Genomic DNA, 23,699 nt, shown 5'->3' on the forward strand with positions numbered 1-23,699 from the left:
CAAAAACTACACCCTTACACATTTGATGTAGATTTCCACTGAACGCTATTGAAAACACACAATCCGGTGAACGCCAATCAGTATGAAATACAAAAATACATTTTCTCTAGAATGTCAACCCACAGGGGGGATCCTATCAGAAAATATCAGCAAACAAACAATACTAAACATCACTATTATGTACACTGGGTTCTGAGTAGTCATGTTGCCTGTTATGTACATACGAACTTCTCAGGTAACACTCAACAGTGTACTGTTTATGAAAATGTGAACATTTCTCAAATAGTAGTGTGGACAGAATACTGTTTAAACCGTTTTCAGATATAAAATGTAACACTTTGTATTATATTGTACTACACATGATACTTCCCTCATACAGACAAATGAACATTCAACTGCAATTATGTTTAGTAGTGTTTCCAAAGATTGACACACACATTCCAAAGCCTGTTTCCAGAAAATGTCACTATCCTTTTCTACATTGTCAGTGTCGTATTGCCTCAAGGGCAAGGTTACTCTAACTCTGCTACAGCACCAGTCATATTGAACCAAAATTAGTCAGAGACAACAACCAACAATGGGTAAAACAAACAAACACTAACACATACAGTGCATTCGGAAAGTACTCAGACCCCATAACTTTCTCCACTACTTATTACGTCACAGCCTTATTCTAAAATGTATTAAATTGTTTTGTTTCCCCCTCGTCAATCTACACACAATACCCCATAATGACAAAGCAAAACCATTCACTTTTTTTATCTGCTAACTTAAAAATACAAAACTGAAATATGACATTTACATAAATATTCAGACCCTTTAATCTGTACTTTGTTGAAGGACCTTTGGAGGAGATTACAGCCTCGGGTCTTCTTGGGTATGATGCTACCAGATTGACACCTGTATTTGGGGAGTTTCTCCCATTCCTCTCTGCAACTCTGTCAGGTTGGATGGGGAGTGCCCCTGCACAGCTATTTTCAGGTCTCTCCAGAGATGTTCGATCAGGTTCAAGGCTCTGGCTGAGCCACTCAAGGACATTCAGAGACTTGTCCCGAAGCCACTCCTGTGTTGTCTTGGCTGTGTGCTTAGGGTCGTTGTTTTGTTGGAAGGTGAACCTTCACCCCAGTCTGAGGTCCTGAGCGCTCTGGAGTAGGTTTTGATCAAGGATCTCTCTGTACTTTGCTTCATTCATCTTTCCCTGGATCCTGACCAGTCTCCCAGTCCCTGCAGCTGAAAAACATCCACACACCATGATGCTGCCACCACCATGCTTCACCGTAGGGGTGGTGCCAGGTTTCCTCCAGACGTGACACTTGGCATTCAGGCCAAAGAGTTCAATCTTGGTTTGATGACTGGTCTGAGAGTCCTTTAGGTGCCTTTTGGCAAACTAAGTGGGCTGTCATGTGCCTTTTACTGAAGAGTGGCTTCCATCTGGCCACTCTACCGTAAAGGCCTGATATATGGTAAAATGTCTTTCTGGAAGGTTTTCCCATCTCCAAAGAGGAACAATGGAGCTCCGTCAGAGTGACCATTGGTTTCTTGGTCAGATCCCTGACCAAGGGCCTTTTCCCCCGATTGCTCATTTTGCCGGGCGGCCAGCTCTAGGATGTGTCTTGTTGGTTCCAAACTTATTCAATTTAAGAATTATGGATGCCTTCAATGCTGCAGAAATGTTTTGGTACTATTCCCCAGATCGTTGCCTCGACACAATCCTGTCTCAGAGCTCTATGGACAATTCCTTCCACCTCATGGCTTAGATCTGCTCTGACATGCACTGTAAACTGTGGGACCTTGTATAGACAGGTGTGTGCCTTTCCAAATCATGTCCAATCAATTGAATTTACCACAGGGGGACTCAAATCAAGTTGTCGAAACAGCTAAAGAATGATCAATGGAAACAGGACGCACCTGAGCTCAATTTCGAGTCTCATAGCAAAGGGTCTGAATACTTATGTAAATAAGTTATTTCTGTTTTTATTTTTTGTTGATATTTAAAATTGTTGATCTTGGGGCCTCCTGAGTGGCACAACGGTCTAAGGCACTGCATCGCGGTGCTTGAGGCGTCACTATAGACCTGGGTTTGATCCCAGGCTGTGTCACAACCGGCCGTGACCAGGAGTATCATAGGCCGGTGCACATTAGGCCCAGCGTCGTCTGAGTTAGGGAAGGGTTTGGCCGGGGGGCTTCACTTGGCTTATCGTGCTCTAGCGACTCCTTGTGGCGGGCCAGGTACCTGCAGGTTGATCTCGGTCATCAGTTGAACGTTGTTTCCTCCGACACATGGGTGTGGCTGGCTTCCGTGTTAAGCCGGCAGGTGTTAAGGAGCGTGGTTTGGCGGGTCATGTTTCGGAGAACGCATGACTTGAACTTCACCTCACCTGAGCCAGTTGGGGAGTTGCAGCGATGCGACAATATCGTAATTGGATATGATGAAATTGGGGAGAAAAAGGGGGTAAAAGTGTAGATCCTAGGTAAATATAACTCTATAACTCTCCATAAGAAATGAACGATTTAACAACATACCTGTTAGTTCATTTACATGAAGACATTGTGGGTTAGTAACCGCATATTGTAATTTTCTTTAAACTAACAACAAGCAGTGTGAAACCTTAAAGTTATTTGATGTATTTTTTGCTGAATTAGTTAACTGGAAACAAATAATTTTGAATTTGACAAATAAACTTCTGATAATCAGTAATATTACTCCGCTGCTCTTTGCTCCTGCATTGCAGTACAGTCTCTCTCCTTCTTCCCTGTTCTCCCTCTCTCCTTTCTCCCCTCCCTCTCTGTTTGTCCATGTTCCCTGGGAGCCAGCTTTGAGCAGCCATAGCGACGGTTGCAGTCAATAAATCACCCCCCCCCCACTGTCAACTCCAGGCTGCTCAGAGATTAGACAATGGCCATTATATCATAAGCACCGCAGAGCCAACCCCCATCTGGCTGGCTGCTTCTGTTCAAACCTATGTAACTACAAAGTCCCAACGTTTCGCTAATGTTAGCTGAATGTTACAGAACATAAGAGACTAGTATAGCCGCTGCCCCCATTATGGCTGCTTCTCGAAATAATGCAAGCAAAAAGTCCTAACGTTTTGCTAATGTTAGCTGAGCGTTAGTGTAGCCTCACTCCCACCTGGTTAAGCTTTGGGAGAAACCGCCTGGAAGGTTTAGCTGTTACAGTTAGTGAAGCCTCTGCGTCACATGGTTGTTTCTGAAGAGCTACATTGAAAAACGGATGGTTTTGGAAAGGTTAAAGTCAACATTGGAGTGCTTCTGGTGCCACTATAAGCACTCAGGCTTCGCTTAGTGTAGGACATTGTAATTCATACACAACAGGTTCTAGGATAAGCATTTTCATAGACCAGCTGCATTGACAATCTTCCCTCATTCCCTGATGTCTTTGGCAATGGTAGGTTCAAACTGAATCATCATTGTATCACTATCTACCTCTTCATTCCGCAGTCATTGTTTGACTTCAAGGAATTCCTGGGAGCTTGTTTCTATCTATCCTAGTCTTTTCTCTGCACTGACTAAACCCAAAAAAAACAGATTAAAACAAACTGAAATCAACATGTACAAGAGTTCTCTGGGAAAAAGAACAAAACAAAAAAACAGGGCCTGTCCCTTTAAATCTCCCCCTGAAGTCACCTGTGTACTGCCCCCTGACAGTGGAATTTCCCTGGCCCAAACAACAGCTGCTCCCATCGCCTAGCAACAACGGCTTGATGGATGACCCCAAAGACGATAATTACCATAAATCACACTCTTTCTGCAGAGGACAGGAGAGAAAATGGCAAGGGAGAGAAAACAAAAGTATTGCTCAGACACACCTTTCCATGACCCCTGTTGCATCAGTCACACTTTATTTGGTGAACATTTCCCATGAGGGAGAAAAGTTAGTACGAGGCTCCCTAATTGGATAATCACTGGTTGCTGCCCAATCGGCTTGGCCGTAAAAAAAAAAAACCCGCAGCAAATCAAAAGTGACATTAATAGTTGTTTTGGACTGATCTTTTTCTAGTTTCTCAGGAGTCAGAGACCGTGTTTTTTTTCAAATGGTTACATTCAGTGAATAGAGTCTAAAATGAAACGGGATAAAATGAATTTAAAAAACTACACTGGAGAAGGAAAGACAAAAGAAAACAAAGTGGATTGTGAAGGCAGAAAGGCAGTGCAGGGGAGTGAATAGTTGAGTGAGTGAGTGAGTGAGTGAGTGAGTGAGTGAGTGAGTGAGTGAGTGAGTGAGTGAGTGAGTGAGTGAGTGAGTGAGTGAGTGAGTGAGTGAGTGAGTGAGCGAGAGAGAAGGCCATGACCTCACCAGTTATGTCTGGTTGTACACTAACCCATTAATCAACCCTTCCCTGTACCCTCAGCCTTCCCCTCTATTCACATGGGCCATCCGCTTTGTACACCGCTGAGCAACAACATGCACACACAGGACACACGCACACTCTTCCCTGAAACTGACCCCTTGTCTCTGCGGGAAAAACCCACACAGCCTGTGAATGAGTCAGATCAGAGACAGAGGAAAACCACACACGCACGCACGTACATACACACATACGCGCGCACGGACACACTGATTGCCAAATCGAATTCGCTGACCATATGAGAACATCGTCTTCATTCCACAAAACAATGTCAACTCCATTCATATCAATGCAAACAACGTGACAGAAAATAGACCTTGTTACATCATTGCACTAACCTGTGTTGTCAAGCTACTTCATTTAAACAGTTTAAATGAAGTGTTACTGGAAAGTTAAGCGTTGAAAAAAACAAAAGGGGGTCAAGAAAGAGTAACAATTCTGTCAGCCCACATGGGAGTGTTTGTGTGTGTGTGTGTGTGTGTGTAGGGGGGAGGCCTATTCCTGATGGCCGTGACAGTGAACTGACAAAAGAGGGAGGCAGAGGGGGAACGAGAGAGAGAGCCCCTGAAGGAGGAGACGCACTAAATCACAAACTGGCCTCTCACAGAAGAAACCACGTCACTGGGGGATCAATGCCTACATCTCTGATTGTGTGTTTGTGTGTGTGTCATGTTGTGTGTTCGCAGTGGTGTGTGTGCGTGCGCGTGTACCTGTGTTGAGATTTCCCAGGGTAGGGACATGACTCTTAGTAAACCATCCATAACAGCTTAGAAGAGAGGGAGGAAGGAGGAGGAGCAAGAGGAAAAAAGAGAAATAGGAAGGAGAAAGAGAGAAGCAGTAAGTGAAGGAGGGAGCACGGTGAGTGATGGACAGAGTGAGAGAGAGAGAGAGAGAGAGAGAGAGAGAGAGAGAGAGAAACCATCGCTCAACACAACATAATATCGTACTGAGGGCAGACTATGGAACGTTTTAGAAATGGAGACGAAAGAGAACCTTACCGCGCTGGCAATTAAACTTTTGCACAGCTTCTCAAAGTGCCCGCCGACCGTGCCACATCCATACCGCGCCAGGCGGACACACACACACACACACACACACACACACACACACACACACACACACACACACACACACACACACACACACACATACACACACACACACCTAACACACTCACACCGTGCCATCCATGAACACATACACCCAGACAGTGTCCACGAATATCGCAACGATATCCACTGCCCCCCTACTGTGATAAATGACACCATAACTCTGATATCCGCAATCAATCTCTGCTTTAAAGACACATCCATCGGCAGCAATGTTGATGGGGGTGGTGGGAGGATATGAGAGACGGGGGAGACGAGGTAAAATGGAGAAGCGTGACTGCTGGGTTGACCTCGGATAAGTCGGGAAGGGCGATGTGTGTGTGTGTGTGTGTGTGTGTGTGTGTGTGTGTGTGTGTGTGTGTGTGTGTGTGTGTGTGTGTGTGTGTGTGTGTGTGTGTGTGTGTGCAGGGAGGGCAGTAGTGAGTGATGTCTGTCAGCTTGCATGTGGCATCCAAAATAAATGAGGCTCATGAAGACCAATGAAAAGGGGGCCAGGCGAGTGACTTGGTGGGAGGGATGGAGGGAGGGAAAGAGGGAGAAGTCGCAGGGGGAGAGGCGGGAGGAGGAGCGGGGTTATGGATGGGTGCATGGGAGAGAGGAAAACGAGAGAAAGAAGGACAAGGGATAGAGGGATACGTAGAGGATCGAACGAACAGAGACTTACTCACTGAGTCCATGTGTATTCTATCTGTGTATCGTACAGACGACCCTTTCTGAGCTCTCCCTCTTTCTCTCGGTCTCTCTCCCTCGCTCTCAGGCAGTGTCATGTGCGGTCGAGTCTGTGTAGTTTCCCAAGGCCTGGCCCCTCTATGATAAATGACACGTGTCATTCTGTCAGCCCCTGCCACCGGGGCTGGGAGGCCCCTTAGTGATGTATGACCCAGCCATGCTGGGCTAAAGGAAATCAGGGCCTTCTTGGCAACACGCACCAAGAGAGCACAGCCCTTTATACAAGACCCTGTGTGTGTGTTCACAAACTCTGCATAGAGATATTTGAGAACACACACCTACGTAGGAATGTGCTCACACACACACACACACATACACACACACATAATGAAAAGTTCCACTCGTTCCATTAAACCCTATCAAATCTCCCTCCATCCACCCCAGAGACACAGACTTCATTTAATATGCTGAATATCTCCAAATTGGACTGTTCATTTTACATCTCCTCAAGGGGGAGTGTGAGTGCATGTGGGTGTGTGTGTGTGTGTGTGTGTGTGTGTGGTGCAGCAGAAGCTGTCAGACACACTAGCAGAGGGAGACAAATCATCTTCATGGTCTTTCCAGCTGTTTCCCAAATTTGGTGTGAGGGGGAGAGAGTGAAAAGGCTTCACTTTGAGTTGCGTTGCTTGATGCTTCCCAGAGCCAGATAGCTGACAAACCGTGCCCAAGGGGAATGGGACACTGTGGTACCACAGACACACCTGGTCCGTCAACACCCTACGCAAGCAGGAATAGGAACCGAGCCAGCGTCGAACCAATACATAGTACACACACAGAAGACTGAACAAAAGTACAAAAAAACTATAACTGAGACTTTGCTTCGATAGAATATATTATTGCGTAATTCATAATTGTAGACAGTGACAAAAATGCCTTATTGCACCATAACATACAATCTGGTGTACCTGGCAGATCTAAAAGATATCCAAATCAAGGACCAACGAAAAACAAAATACTTCACTGACAGAAGTCTTTCATCAACCATGTACTGTAGACACATCCACCCCCACCTGCATTTTTTAAGAAAAATGTGTTTCTTAAAAAACAAAAACAGAAAGTTGGCAGACAAAAACACACACACACATACAATACACACACAAGGGATGGGTGTTGTGTGGGACCACGGTGGTAGTGGGGGTCGTGAACTTTGGATGACCTCATTTGATTGGCCGCTGGGCCAAGCTGAGACTCCCGGGGGAAAAGGGAGAGAGAGAGAGAGAAAAAAAAGAGAGTCATTAAGGAGTGAGTGATGAGTGGCAGGCATGGCTGACCTCTCTCTCTCGCCCCTCCCTCTCACTACTTCTTTGTTGCATGTCTTTCTTTCTCTCTATCCTTCTCATGCTCTTTCTGTTCCCTCTCCCACCCAACCTGCCCCCCTCCTTCCCTCGTTTGTCCTCTTTTACACTCTTTCTGCCCTCCCCTCTTTTCTTCCTCTTTACCACTCCACCTCTGGCCTTTTCTCTCCCCCTCTCACATCATGCCGTCTCCCTCTTTTTCTCAGTCTATTTTTCCTCACTGTCTGCCCCAAGACTTAGACACTCTATCCCTCTGTACAGTAACGCACGCACACTCGCACGTGGCTAATAGCCCTTCCACTATTGGCAATGAACAGACATCTCTAATTCTCGATTACCAGATTATCTGTGGAATGATCAAGTGCGATTGAACGTCAGTCTGCAGAGCAGTGAAACCACACACTTACATAGTGTGTGTTTGAGCTCCATTCCATTCTATGGAGAGAGCAGAATCAACGATCTACAAATCACCTTGCCTCACATTATATGATCAAAGGGATCCCCTCAAAGTCACACTAGTCAGAGGATAAATTATAATTTGTGGAAATCCAACCAAAAACAACAAATTCCTATCTATAGTCAACAATTAGCATTTTAACCTCTGAACTCAAAAGGCAGACAGATACTGAAGGCGTCAACAACGAACCGGGTCAATGATTGACGGATAATTGACAGTGATCTGGAAAACATGAATGTTTGAGTCAGCCACGATAGTTAGCTAATGTTCAACTGAACTAATCATTGTCTGACTCTGGCTCTCTCACTCTCTGTGTCAGACAGACAGAATTCAATCATTGCAGATGGCTTGATTACGTTTCCCCCGCTGTAGGAAAGACGAACAGGCAGCAGGGTGATGAAACAGAGGGATGAACAGACAGGCAACTTGAAAGAGAGTCAGACTAACGGACAAACAAGTCTTCAGACAGGCTGTATGAGAGATTGAGTGACCAAGGCAGACATGAGAAAGAGAGACGGAAAGAATGACCACACGAGAGATCCACTGAAAGGTCATACAGACAATATGAAAGTCAGACACAAAAACAAGTCTTCAGACTTACTTTATGAGAGACCAGGTGACAGGGCAGTCATGAGACAGACAGAGAGGGGGTCTGGGGGCACCCCACCGTTTCCTAAGAAAGACGACTTAGAGCAGAGCTTAGAGCCCCCCAGTGACGGACACTGTCTGAGTCCGCGTCGGATCAAATAAAGCTTTCGGGCAATTTTGGGGCCACATGTGGCGTCGAATAAACCAGAAAAGAGACACACTATACAGTAAATTCGTTCCCCAACACCTACGGAGAATCGACACCTAGTATGTATGGCGCTACATGACTATTAAGGGTGTTAGGCAAAGGTAAGGCACATATACACATGGGTTTGCCAGAGTACAGCATAGGAAACCCTCTCTCCTTTTGTCTTCTAGTTCATATTTTTCAAAACAGGCTTGCTGGCTCTGTCCGGTTACACCGGAGAGGGAAGGGGATAAATAAAGAGAGAATAGTGAAAGAGTATGAAAGAGTAGACAAAACGAGAGAATATGAAAGAGGACAGAGGTAAAGAGATCGGGAGAGATGGATGGATAGAGAGATAGCAATAAAGATGAGAGAGAGAGAGAGACCGTGACAGAGAGAGAGATTGAGTAAGGAGAGAAAAATGGAAAGAGAGAGAGGTGAGGATTCAGCAAAAACCCTGGCGTCTGGTCCAGTCTCAAGGACAAACTGTCATCTGTGGGCCGTATCCATTCCCAGATGCAGTATCTTATCTACAGAGCCCAGTAAACTGTTGTCCCCCCCAAAAAAATGATATTCATTGCTTTTCAAAGACACTTATCGGTTAAATAAACACTCCTTGGAGATAGAAATTCCCAGCGAAATTCCCCTCCCGACACAGTCTCAATGTGCGGAGGCCAGCTTTTATCCATCACCTCGCCGTAAAAACAGCACCAATTTTTATTTGTCTTATGTCGTGATATACTGAGAACACAGACTTAAGAGTCGTGGATTTAGAGTGCTTTCGGAAAGTATTCACACCCCTTGACTTTTTCCACATTTTGGTAGGTTACAGCCTTATTATAAAATGTATTAAATAGTTTTTTCCCCTCATAAATCAATAAATACCCCAGAATGACAAAGCAAAAACAGGATTTTAGAATTTGATAATTTATTACAAATAAAAACTGACATATCAAATTTACATAAGTATTCAGATTCCTTACTCAGTACTTTGTTGAAGCACCTTTGGCAGCGATTACAGCCTTGAGTATTCTTGGGTATGACGCTAGAAGCTTGGCACGCCTGTATTTGGAGTTTTTCCTATTCTTCTTTGCAGATCCTCTCAAGCTCTGTCAGGTTGGATGGGGAGCATCGCTGCACAGCTATTTTCAGGTCTCTCCAGAGATGTTCGATCGGGTTCAAGTACGGGCTCTGACTGGGCCACTTAAGGACATTCAGAGTCTTGTCCAGAAGCCACTCCTGCGTTGTCTTGGCTGTGTGTTTAGGGTCGTTGTCCTGTTGGAAGGTGAACCTTCGCCCCAGTCTGATGTCCTGAGCGCTCTGGAGCAGGTTTTCATCAAGGATCTCTCTGTACTTTGCGCCGCTCATCTTTGCCTTGATCCTGACTAGTCTCCCAGTCCCTGCCTCTGAAAAACATCCCCACAGCATGATGCTGCCACCACAATGCTTCACCGTAGCGATGGTGCCAGGTTCCTCCAGAAGTGACGCTTGGCATTCAGGTCTTTAGGTGCCTTTTGGCAAACTCCAAGCGGGCTGTCATGTGCCTTTTACTGAGGAGTGACTTCTGTCTGGCCACTCTACCATAAAGGCCTTATTGGTTGTGTGCTGCAGAAATGGTTGTCCTTCAGGAAGGTTCTCCTATCTCCAGAGGAACTCTAGAGCTCTGTCAGAGTGACCATTGGGTTCTTGGTCACATCCCTGACCAAGGCCCTTCTCCTTCGATTGTTCAGTTTGGCCGAGCGGCCAGGTATAGGAAGAGTCTTGGTGGTCCCAAACGTCTTCCATTTAAAAATGTAGGCCACTGTGTTTTGGGGGACTTTCAATGCTGCAGCAATTTTTTTGGAACTCTTCCCCAGATCTGTGCCTCGACACAATCATACCTATGAGCTCTCTGGACAAGTCCTTTGACCTCATGGCTTGGTTTTTGGTCTGACATGCACTGTCAACTGTGGGACCTTATATAGACCAGTGTGGCCTTTCCAAATCATGTCCAATCAATTGAATTTACCACAGGTAGACTCCAATCAAGGTGTAGAAACAGGATGCACCTGAGCTCAATTTCGAATCTCATAGCAAAGGGTCTGAATACTTATGTAAATAATTTAACAAATTAGCAAAAAATTCTAAAAACCTGTTTTTGCTTTGTCATTATGGGGTATTGTGTGTAGATTGCTGAGTATTTTTATTTAATCCATTTTAGAATAAGGCTGTAAAGTAACAAAATGTGGGAAAAGTCAAGGCGTCTGAATACTTTCCGAAGGCACCGTATATTGAAATGCCCTGTATCCTGAATGAAGGGACAAAAAGATGAGTAGCATGGCAATGTAAAAATCTCGACTCTAACCCTACAAGTATGTTAGGGAAAACAAAAACAAGGGCATGACACATTTCAAATTAAACTTTTACAAAATGATAGAACAACGTCTTGTGAAGTGGCACATATTACTTTTCAGGTAAATGTGTTGTTGTTAGTGGATGTTTCTCCAAGTATGGCAGTTCAGTCACAGATGCGTATGACTTATTGATGCTCCTGGTGTGTCTGGAAAGCCTTATAGACTGAAGTCAGTGTTACAGGCCACTGATTAGGGGTTCAACATACTATTTTCACTGGGGCTGGCTAACAAAAATGCACTCAGACAAAGTATTTTGGGATTGGGTCTTCGGGACTAAAAGCACATTTTTAATGGAGATTCTCAAATGAGAATGCTTTTTATTCGAGGAATAAACTTCATCTGGGTCTGGGATCAAATGAACCTTGCTGACACAGCAATGTCCTCTGAGTGACAGGAAGAGAATCTGATATTTGATCAACGCAGACGTCAAATGAATCCGAAGAACGTCCTGGCACAATTTACTTGGAGCACTAAACTCCAACACCCATCCATCCTTAGTATTTGTGCGCTCTAAGCATGAGGAAACTGATGCCGATGTCATGAAAATTGTCAAGTGTCAATTGGCCGTTCGTGACAGGTGACTTGATTCTATGTTAGCATGATTCCACTAGCTAATATGGAACAATGTTGCCACTGTTAAGTAGTCGTCAATACACGCTACCCTATCAAAAGCATCCACCCAGAGTAGACGTGCACACAATGAAACTACTATCTGAAATGGACCTGTATTTCATTCTCCCCCCTCCCTCAGCTTGCCCAAGGGTCTTAAGGCTCCTCAGCATCAAATGTAGTGCATGTGATATGATAGAGAGTGATTGTTCTAAACCCTGCTGCCTCTAAGGAACTATATATCCACCTAGCAACAGGGGCAGGACAGTGAGCAGGAGTATGTGTGTATGTGTATGTGTGTTTGTGTAGTGCAGACATCTAATTAAAGGCTAATAACACCGCGCCGGGAGTTACTGTCCCTCGTAAATCAATGGCCAAAATAATTGCTAATACACTGGTTATCGATTAGCACAGCTAGCTGCCGCCCAACGGCTCATTTTCAATGGGGGGGGCTGCAACTGTGGCTACATGCTAACACAGCGACAAGGGTAAAGTGTTATTTCTCTCTCACACACACACACAACACAGCTGGGCTGGGGGGGTGGGTGTTGTAGAAATGACTGGGGGCCTTGGCAGTAATTCTTAATTGACACCTGTCAGGGTAATGGCAGCAGTCACAGCTGCTGGGGGAGAATTTCTCCCTACTCCTGTTCATCTGTCACTTTCAATACCTTTTCCTCACAGCCCCCCCCCCCCCGCGCCGTCTTTTTCTTTCTCCCTACATTTTTTTCTTTCTTCTCTCCACTCACCGTTAAATGCACTCTACCACGTTAGTGTTCAAAGCTTCTGCTAAGGAAATAAACAAAGAAATAATAAAGATGCTTTTGATTTGTATGATTTAGTTTAGTTTTGTACAGATAGGTTCAGACAGGAAGTAGGAAACAGTAAGTTGGGGAGGAGCTACACAAAGTTCCAGAATGTTTTTTTCTGAAAGGCAGTTACAAAGTTGGACATCAGAGAGTTGCATTTAGTTTATTTGTAATTGGTCATTCAGATGAAATATAATCAATGCTAAATATGGTCACAAAAAATATTGGCTGAAAGTCACTGTCCAAAGTATAAAATAGAATATTGGCCTTGCGCCACATGCACTAAACAAGCTCTTCACAGTCCTATAAATCTTATCCTCATAAAACTGTAACGGTTTGTTAAAACAAAAGGAAAACGAAGAGAGGTCAAACTCACATACTGTAATTCAGTACACAGCGAAATCCAGTTGCTTTAGCTAATCGACAGAGGACTGCCTAACATCATACACCCGCCACAAAAATCCCATGTCTGGCACTTATCAGTTAACACCCGGACGACTCTGACACAGGTCCGTACTCTCACTCACACACAGAAGCCTTGACATAAGCTCAGAGACGACTGGAGTGAGAGCCTATAAATGACCCCTATCCTCTGAGGTCAAAGGAAACATAAGAAAGGCAGATAAACAATGAGACACACATTGCTTTGTAACAATAACACACAACTTCCTCCAAAACACACACACACAGAGCGTGGGCTTAGACGGAACCCGTTCAGACAGGGACTCCCCAGAGTACACATTGCCCTCAAGAGTGTACACTGGACTTCCACTCTCCCTCCTCTCCAGGTCATGACTCGCTCTTTCTTTCTTCTTTTTATTTTATCGTCTCGCTCTCCGCCTCTGTCACACGCTGATAGAAACGAGTGGACAGATGAGATGTCAAGCCACACAGAGGGAGGGGGAGACGAAGAGGAAATACAGCTGCTCTGTTCTCCTTGGATACTATGGTTTCCCATACACGTACTGGAAGGCTAACCTGCGGGATTGTAGCAAGTTCTTCATTATTGTAGGTGTGGAGGTTGTGGAGAGAGTTGTATCTCTCTCTCTCTGTGTGTGTGTGTGTGTGTGTGTGTGTGTGTGTGTGTGTGTGTGTGTGTGTGTGTGCGTGCGTGCGTGCGTGCGTGCGTGCGTGCGTGCGTGCGTGAGAAAGCTTGTTAAACCCAGGGATAGTTTTACCTCGGCGGGGCGCTGCTCCTGAGGCGGACGCCTTCACACCGCCACTCTCTTGGCGCTCTTTTAATCCAGGCATATTTTCACCACCCTTTCTTTTCCATAAGAGCAGTCATCGATCTTCATTTGTCACTTAACCTCCACGTAGATGAGGAAGGGGAGTATGTGTGTGGAGGGGTGGGTGGGTGTATATGTGTGTGTAACTCTTTGATTTCCTATAGGCCTACTGGCTGCGACCCCATATGCAAACTGAAACTATTTGCGTTAAGAAATAGGGGGGCAAACATGACTATCGACTACTAGAGTCAATGTCGACTGTTAATGACACTTTGCATATCCCCGACTATAGCTAGGGTAAAGAGACTGCTACACACACACACATACTGTACTACAGCTTTGTTTAAGAGACCTGACAACCTGCAACGTCTGACACCCCGCAGTGCTACCAAACGTTTCGTCTGCAAACACAGGAAGAGAAACACCGGCAGTATGCAACACAATCTCTGTTCGTAATGGAACACCCCCTTTCATAACAAACTGTACAGATGGAAGATAGAAATCAAGCAGCGGGATGCAGGACAATATGCAATACAACATATTCCAATGTACTGATGCCTAAACCAGCACATCTTATAACCCTGTTATAGGACACCTGTACAAAACTCATGGAAAATCGGCTTAGATCAGCCATTATCTAGCAGTGTTCGTTTGCCTCGGCGGCTTCAACTTGATTAGCCAGATAGTCCATTTGTGACCTAGCTGCAGTCCCCCACCCTGCACCCCTTCGAAAGAACTGAGTTAATACTGCAACTGGAGGTGTGTGTGTGTGTGTGTGTGTGTGTGTGTGTGTGTGTGTGTGTGTGTGTGTGTGTGTGTGTGTGTGTGTGTGGCGCTAGCAAATGTGCCTTGTGTGCGGGGACCTGGGCTAACATCAACTTGATTACATCAAGCCAGCTGCGGAACTTGACACCTTGCTGAATTTGTCAGCATTAATCGGCGGGGCCCTGTCGCTAGATCCGTCAGCATCCCGGATAATTATGGAGTCGCGCTAACGATGCCGCTAGCTGCCGCCCGCTTGTCGTCGTACGAAGGGAGGAAGCTTAACTTATTTTTCCCTCCCTCCCTCCCTCCCTCCCTCCCTCCCTCCCTCCCTCCCTCCCTCCCTCCCTCCCCTCCTCCCCCTCCCTCCCTCCCTCCCTCCCTCCCTCGGGTGATAATTAAGAGACTGAGACTCCTTTTCATGTAGCAGGCAGGGTTTGGTTGGGGAGGAAAAGGAGGCATTGATCGACGTCACAGAAAAGGTGAGTTTTTATTGGTCGCAGTTTCTTGTTTTGGTGTCGTTGAGGTGCTGATTAAGTATCTGAATATTGTGGAGTTTTTCTTGGGTAGGTCTTACCGTGACATTTTAGAGTGTAGAGGTATAGAAGAAAATTGTACTGAAATCAACACTTATTACAATAAGTGACAAAGGGTATTTGTACAGCAAGACAAGGCCTCAATTTCATAACCCTCTTGGAGAGAATCTTGGCATTCTTCACTCTTGTGGTACAATATTTTTATAACATATTTAAGCAGCATTTGCAGGTCAAAGGTTATGTCACCCATAAACTCTAGTATGAAAATAACAAAGCTTCTCCGGACCTATTTGTTCAGAAACTCTTATATAATGACACTCGCGCTACATAGGCTACCCATTTTTTCATCTCTGGCTTGAAAATGTATCAAGTACAGTAAGCCTACCCTGGACTTGCAGGTCACTCCAAATAAGAGTGATAAAACATAGCCAAAATGAAAACGAAGCACCCTCCGGAGATCAAACGTCAACAAATGACTGCAGCAAAAGTCGATGCTGCTCGGATTGCACCGCAGTGAGCGGAACTGCCAAAAGGAACAGATGCAGCCATGTTGTTACAAATGGAGGGGAGATTATGTATAGTTACTGGCCATACTAGACACAAGGTACAGCGGCATCCAAGGGGCTAGAAACCACCACTCAAGCAGGGACCTCCATTTTAAAACAGTGATATCCAATCGCCTTTCAGCAAAACAAAGCTAGTTGTTTTCACATTCTTATTTCCCTGACTGAAGTGGGTGTTTTAAGTCAAGATTTTTATTTAACTTACAAAACACATGTTTTGGGTTGTGTGTGTGTGTGAGTGTGCGTGTGTGGTAGGATAGTGGTGCTTTTTCCAGTAATGAAGAAGTCTCTCTGTCACACACACTCAAACAAACTAGTTATTGTCACAGTGTTTTGATGGAGACCACCATATGTCACACACTGGAAATAATGGAAAGACGATGCCTGCCAAGTTTTGATTGACCATTACTGCCAGTGATGTATGTTCCCGTCACAAATCAGACAATTAAATCAATATTCAAAAGCTGGATGGGAGTCGAGCAGGGAGACGATGGTCGGTTGAGTGCACAAGCTGCTGGGTCAGATAATTCAGCAGGATTTTGTACATTTCAGTGCATGGTAAAACTAGGCTAAAGCGTACAATATAGTCCCCTTTAAGTGTCCACATTGGATATGTGCATACTATGTTGAAGTGCATTGCAGTTTACCGGTCCCAAATAATGTTTTTGCACTGGGTAATTAAATGCTCCGATTTAGTACATGCATTCACGACAGTCTCAAGCCATTGTATTTATTAGGAGTTGACTGTAGCCTACATGCTTAGTGACAAAACCCCTTCCCTGACGCCCTTTTCATTCGTAGCCATTTTTTCACTAGTTTATCCAAATCACCTATTTATACCAGAATATCCTCACATTTATATTTCTGCATTCAAGCGGAATTCACAACCCCACAGAGTTCAAAGTAACTCCTTCCCAACCTGCTTAACTTCACATTTCCAAAGTCTGTTTAATATTCTAGAACTGTTTTGTTCAGCAGCAGTCTTTAATGCCTGAACTTCAAAGGCAGATTTCTCATTAGGTGATTGGTGGAAATCCTTGTCAGTCATTCCATGTTATAAGAGACAAAGAAAAAACGTCTCCAAAATGACAGGCTCAACTCTGGTCATCTTTCATGATACTTCATGAAAACTCCTATGTGTGTCAAATACATTTTTGTGCACCTCCCCAAAAATAGAAGGGGAAAAAAAACGCACTATCAAAGCGAAAAAGAAAAAAAGTGTGGATACTGCATAGTCTTTATCCTAGAATAGAATCTAGGCTACTCTGAAAAAAGCTATTTCTATTGTGGGTTGAATATAGCATTACATTGGTACAGAGTAGCCTAGTAAGTCTGTGGGAAAGTTAAAGTTGCTTCTTTGAGGAGTACTCTTATTAAGAAGTATTTGAGTGTTACTTTCTGATCTTGACACGCCCCAGCACCCCCCCCTCCGCCTCATCCCTTGTCCCTCCCCCCTTGGTCATTAATCGCAAAGTATTTACCCCTGCTTGGGAACTTTTCTTTCAATTTGTCTTTTCTCCTGCTTCTCGACAGGGGGAAAAAGTTGTCCATTGAGTGGCTCAAGCTGTCAAGCGCATGCGTGTTTCCACAGTGAATGATTTACTGACGCTTAACAGGAATGAATAGATCAAAGGTAGTCGCATGACAGGCGATCAATCAGGCATCAAATCAAGGATGGCAATCCCCGAGTGTAACGCAGAGACTTAAAATACGCGCAAGCGACTAGTTTTTCATGGGTACTTAAAGCCGAAGATATTCTACTAGATCAAACACACGTCCAATTGCATTAGGTGTATTATATGTGTATAAAACTTCAATAGGCCTATGGGTTTTGACAACCTATATGTGAATATGAACCAGTGACAAAACAAAATGGAAAGTATTTGAATTAGGCATATATACTTGTCTGGACCAAAAATAAATACATGTTATATTTATCTCCTTTTGATTGTAGCTAAATATGTATAACATAGTAGGCTATATTTATGTTTCGAATGTGTGTCTACTTAAGGCTATTTGAAATAAGGATGGGAAAATGAGTACTTGAGAGGATTTTATGGGAGGGAATTGGGGAAATAGACTTGAGAGTTGGGCTTACCTACGGACCGCCTTGGCGCTTGCTGCTTTCTCCTCGGCATGCTGCTGGTAGACTTTCCGCTTGACTTTCATGCAGAGACCAAAATAAAAGACGACCCAAGAGGAAACCAGTGCGACGAAACCAAATAAAAATAACGTCGTTTTGTCCTTCTCTTCAATAGAATCGGAATAGAAATGTAGATTCCCGTTCTTTGACTGGCGAAGGAAGTCTAAGCGTCAGTGAAAGTATTATTATTATTTTTTTAAACCATCTTTCAGCGATTGTTTGTCAAATGTGAAGAAACAAATAGCCTATCTCTAAACAAAATGACGTTTCTCTGGAAATGTTGAGTTGAAAACAGTCTTTTATAAGACCTCTGTTTTAGGTTTCAGTCTAGCAGTGGAGAACATGGACAGCCGCCAACGCTTCTTCAGTCCGCGGAGCTTCCATTACAAAAAAAGAAAGGATTCCACCCCTGGAACGACACTTTATAACAGATTTTCGTGTTGAAAGTAAAAGTCTTTCAATGTATCAAACTTCCACCGCGATGGATAACGTTCCAAACGGTATTTCCGCACAGGTGCTGTTCCGTTGTTCAATCTCTGCAAGTAGACACAAAATGGGGATAGAAGGAGATTGGCATTAGAGGGTTATGTCAATCAGTCCGTGTCAGTCATATCACCACGGCATTACTGATCAAATACCGCCAATAGGCTACTCTCCGTCTCCTCACGCAAACTAAACACCCACAGCTAGGCTCGGACAGCCTATTCCGACGAAGCTCACAAAAAAGAATGCCCTTTCGGCTTTCATGTGGACAGTTGATGTATTACTGCTCCGAAGACTTTTCATAAACAAACGAAACGCCAACAGCTACTCCATGAAACGATACGAATGTGGATTTATTGCTTCTTCTTTTTTTAACTCCGCATAGTGAAGCTGGAGTCTCGTCTCCGCAGTGAGAAATATGATGCGGGGATGCGCGACTGATCAGACAGGCTCAACTGATAGACAGACGCATCGAGTTGCCTTTCCTGCCTCTCTGTTACTCCACCCCTCTGGAAGCGTCACTCTGACAGTCAGGGCCCACCTGTCAATCTTTTGAATTGTTCTGTTGTTTTCTCTCTATTCTTTTCTATAACATGATTATAAAACACGCCATGTCCAATGCAATGCTCTGGGGAAAAAATCTTCTCCACGTCCATGCATTATGATAGTTGGTTTCACCAAATTCGTTTTGAGCGTATGAGACTACACGTACTGCATGTCTTATGCTACTGTCCTGTTACATGGACTGCAAAATAGGGAGAAATGATCATCACAAAAACACAGAAAAGAACACTGACAGGGTATTCTGTATCTGTTCTGATATTCAATTCTCTTCTGAAATGCATTCTTTCGTTAACTTTTTAGACCATATGTTAGATTGCAAAGCTTCTCTATCTTGAAAAAAAATATCTATACAGGCAGCAGTTGGGAGTTTTTGTTTGTTTGTACCTCTTCATTGACACCTCTAAAAAGGGGGCATTGGAAGTTGCAGATTGATTCGTTACACCTTGCTAGGAAGTGACTACTCTGCATGGGAAGGGGAGGGGCGCCGAGTGCACAAATCCACTGTGACTGAAACAGTGCACTGCTCTCCATCCCTGCGCATTTATTTTAAATCTATCTCATTCACTATGTTATTAACATGTCAATACAACAACTTATTCTACCCGACTGCATTGAGGCAGAGTAGCTGTTTGGTCAATAACTCAAATAGCCAAGCTGTTGAATGTATTCTAAACCTAGGACATCAAGAGAACCCCAATTGACCGTGAAGTTGAGTTTTCTTCTATTTTTTTTAATGATATGCTCGTTTATTTTGGCTACTCTGTGGGTGCATGTGTTACCTAAAAGCACGTTTGATGGTGCTAAGTAGGCTAGCTTATAACTTCGGTAGCATTGAAGCTGTTTTACGTTGCTCAGCGGTAGATACGCACCGTTCCACCCACCACCCCATGCATCAGATATTTTGGAGATTTTCCATCACCACCATGGCTGCCGCTTCTTGCTAATGCACCAACTCAATCCACATTCTCGGGCGCACGACTGCATTTTTGCGAGACGGATTAATTTCCCAACGCCCAGGCGGCCGGCAGACGAACCTTGTTTAACTGACCCTGGTGAGTTCTCGGAATTTGCACCATATGTTAAGCTGTCTATCTGTTCATGCCACTCCGCACTTCATTTTTTTTTTAATGTTAAGATATTTTTCTCAAGTCGAAAGGTAACAGATGATGAACCAATAAGACTATCGTTAGGATTTTACCCACTCAAATAAATCCTTACCTCTCAGTGCGCGCGACATACTTGAGACATTGCCAGCATGCTATCAAATTTATCATCTATGCAGAATGGTTGTCGGAGGGGGCTAATAATGTGGCAATATTTCCAAGTACCGCCCCAACATCTGTCTATCTATCCATTCCTCCATCTACCTCGGCATGCCTGTCGCGATTGATGTTTCTTACGTCACTAATCTTCAATCAGAAAGTGCATCGTGGAAGTAGAGCTGGCAAGGACAGGCGAGGGTTTTATGCACTTTATGGACAGAGCACTGTGTTATAGGAGCTTTTTCATAGGGAATAGGCCTACTGAGTTGTTAAAGGTTACAAGACTTCTCTAGCTGCGTTTACAATTGTAAGTGTTCAGTTTGAACATTGGAATTGAATTGGTCTTGAAAGGTTTTGTCTCATGTAATTTCATATTCTTAAGCTACATTATTTTACACAGATATTGCTATAATTATTAATATTGTTGATATTATTATTAGTGTCATTATTATTATTATTATTATTATTATTATTACAGTTAATTTAACATAGGATACCAATGAGATTTGTTAGACTAAGATTTATAACAAAACCAGAAAAACTTTTGGTCAATTTTGTCAAAAACAATGAATATATGTTTTGTGCTCCATAATACAGATTGATACCTTATTAAATTCTATACATTAGATCCAATGTTGAACTTTGACACCTTTTATCATGCCTTAGTTGTGCGCCCTTGTGCATCTTGTTTGGTCTTGTTGATTTGATCATTTCTTTCTATAAGCCATTGCTGGCATCTTTGGTGTAATTTAGGTATAGACCAGTAAACAGAATTTAGAAATGAGGCTATTAGAAATAGTACAAACTATTCATCCAAAACTGTTTAGAATGGAGTGTATTGCATTTATTGTAGGTCCTAAGTCGTTGCCTGTTATTCACTATTCACTCTAATGATTACAGAAAACCACAAGAAAATATTTTTCTCAAGGTCTAACACCTGCTCAGGAGAACTTTACGACTACTTCATAAAGGTTCATAGTGAACGAAAACACTTCTGGACCATGCTTTCCAGCCCCGGGCCTCAATAAGGATGCAGTTAAACTTCAACTCAAAGGGATTGTCATTTGACATTCCTGATTTAACTTGCACACAATATTCCTGCTAAAGAATTTGTTTAATTCAGTGTTCATAGTGTTTCTGTCATCTAAAAAGCCCTGAGTGTAAAACATTTTCACTATGCATTGTGTTGTATTTACAATAAGATGTCATGGGGGAAATAATTAGGTCATCCTCATATCTGTTTTTAATCTTTTGTATTTGCTAAATGAATAATTTTAGAGAAAATGAACACTTTCATAATATGCATGGTATTGAAAATGTGGTAAAATGGTTATGCGATAATGATCATATGGACTGAAATCTGACTTTGAGGGTATATTGTAGGCCTACATTTGTTTGTTATGGAATCTAGATACACATATTATGTGTTATGTGATATTATCCTGATTTTTACATACCAAAGATCACATTGTGCTGTTTGCTTTCTTGTCAGCCCAAAGGAAGGCAACTCACACATACACACATGCATGCACATGCCTTCACATTGCAGACAGATTCAGGCTCGCAAACACATACACTGGCCTGCAAACACACACCTACGCACACAAACATATACACACACACACACAAACTCACACACATGTGGTGTTATCAGTGTGTTGTGGCCCCATAAACTTACATTGTAACTATAATTGTTGCTGAATGTCCCTGATGACTCAACGCAAGCCCTATCACATAGGGTTAAACTGAAAAACAAGATGGTGGTTTCTCTGTACGTCCCCCCATGCATAACCTCTCGTAATGTGTAAGTCAATGTTAACAGCAGAGTATTTTCTGTAGTGTCCACCACTATTCACAATTTGCTGGTCTTTTATGTATTTGAGAAAGGAAGAAACAGAGCTAAGGACACATTACTCCTAACACATTATAGTTTATTGCCAGTGTGAATGTAATTACATATTGGGTATACCTTATTTTAGGTATTTAAGATTCTTACAAAGAAGATTCCACAATACCATAGTGCCAAGGCCATGAAATCTACAGGACACAAAAAAGCAGAATTTGAAGCCAGCATTTGTATTCACTTTGAATAGAACTAAAAGCAGCCATCCTGATCATGCTTTACACCACACAATTCATGCTATCGTGAACATTGGAAAGTAACTGCATTTTTTTTTGAAAGAACAGTGTGATTATAAGAGAGACATGGCTGAATGCAGAGTCGGACGGCACCATGGTATGGCTACCATTGTCAGTAACACAGAGCGTAAATCGGGAGGCCAGACCATAACTCACTGGGCATTGGATCCACTTCCATGCTCCCTGGAATTTTCTGGGAATTGTGTTGCCGTTCCCTGGAAGTGGGTGTCTGAGGAAAAGTATGGCATATCCAGTGACAAGATTGAAGGGAAAATTGGGAGATTTTTTTTTTAGATTTGTAGTTCCAGGTGCTAGTGCATTTTAAATGTTTTTTTCTTCTTCCTCTTTTTTTTCTCTCTCTCTACTTCCTTACAGCCAGTCATAATGAATCAGTGCATTATGGTCCAAAAAGCTTCCAAGCTACCCAATCCTAGGACGCCATCACACATGTCCACACACATGTATGTCAAGATCTTACACATTCGCAAACAATAACATGGCATAGTCCCATTCCCCCCCCCCCGCGCATATAAAGTACCTTTTCATACTGGCCCAATGACAACACGATGACGAGTCACCCTCGTTTTGTGTCACCGTCATCTCCCTTTTTACCTACGATGAAAAACACTCCCCTCAGTACATGTGAACACGTTCGTGTAGTTGGCATGTACTGTATATTTGCACGCATTATGTTCTTCTTTCTATTTTCAGATTGGTTGACGTGAACACACACGGATTGTATGGATGGTGTACAGTGATACCAGTGAGAATGGACCTACTATTTCACCCCTGCTTCTAAATACTACATTGGCTGAAGGCCCAGTGCTAGAAGGTGAGGGAACATTCCAAAAGTAGTGTACTGTTTACTTATACAAACAACCTCATCCCAAACATGTATGTGATATGCAGTATACACAAAATGTACCTGTACATTTTTACCCTTTTATTGATGAAGTAAGGATAAGATATTTAGCTAGAGATAGATGACTCTCTACCCAAACTTTACTGCCCCTTAATATAAGCTGGAAATGGGTAAGATGGCAACAATGGAATATCCAAAAACTAAAAGTAATGAAAGTTAGAACTTACTTTTATAGGCCAACAATTGGAGACAATATGTTACATACATTAGCCAATGTATTTGTTTTGTCACTGACTGACACTTGATTAACGCATTTAGTTTTTCCATTTTATCTTCCAATATAATAATTATTAAATGTAAAGTTTGGATACAAAGTGCTATGCCTACATGCATTTTTTATTAAGTACTACATTTTTATCAAAGCTTCAGATAAAATGTTTGAGTGTGATGCCTCTTTTGACCTGCTATCACACAACCTCACCAGTCACACTAAGAAATATTTAATCAGACAAATACAGTTGAATGTAAACATGCTGTTGGCACAATAAAGAGAAAGACTTTTAACTGCCTGGTTATATGTGTAGCATTATCACTATTACTATCACCATTATCA

At 43.2% G+C, this 23,699-nt stretch overlaps 1 protein-coding gene and 1 long non-coding RNA gene across 2 annotated transcripts in view; one reads left to right on the forward strand and one right to left on the reverse strand.

Annotated features, from left to right (window-relative positions):
* Window positions 1-18,868, reverse strand: part of LOC106588299 (teashirt homolog 1-like) — a 29,799-nt gene extending 10,931 nt beyond the window's left edge. The window contains exon 1 of the mRNA XM_014177131.2: window positions 17,732-18,868. Within this exon, the coding sequence (XP_014032606.1) occupies window positions 17,732-17,771 (40 nt within the window). The 5' untranslated portion in view covers window positions 17,772-18,868. The remainder of the gene's footprint in view (window positions 1-17,731) is intronic.
* A 341-nt stretch (window positions 18,869-19,209) lies between these two features.
* LOC106588297 (uncharacterized) lies at window positions 19,210-23,650 on the forward strand. Its single transcript, XR_006762494.1, has 2 exons — window positions 19,210-19,875; window positions 22,936-23,650. It is a non-coding gene; the product is annotated as an uncharacterized lncRNA (long non-coding RNA).
* Window positions 23,651-23,699: the final 49 nt, after the last annotated feature.

The sequence above is a fragment of the Salmo salar genome, chromosome ssa27 (genome assembly GCF_905237065.1).
Source record: "Salmo salar chromosome ssa27, Ssal_v3.1, whole genome shotgun sequence".
NCBI classification, from domain to species: domain Eukaryota; kingdom Metazoa; phylum Chordata; class Actinopteri; order Salmoniformes; family Salmonidae; genus Salmo; species Salmo salar.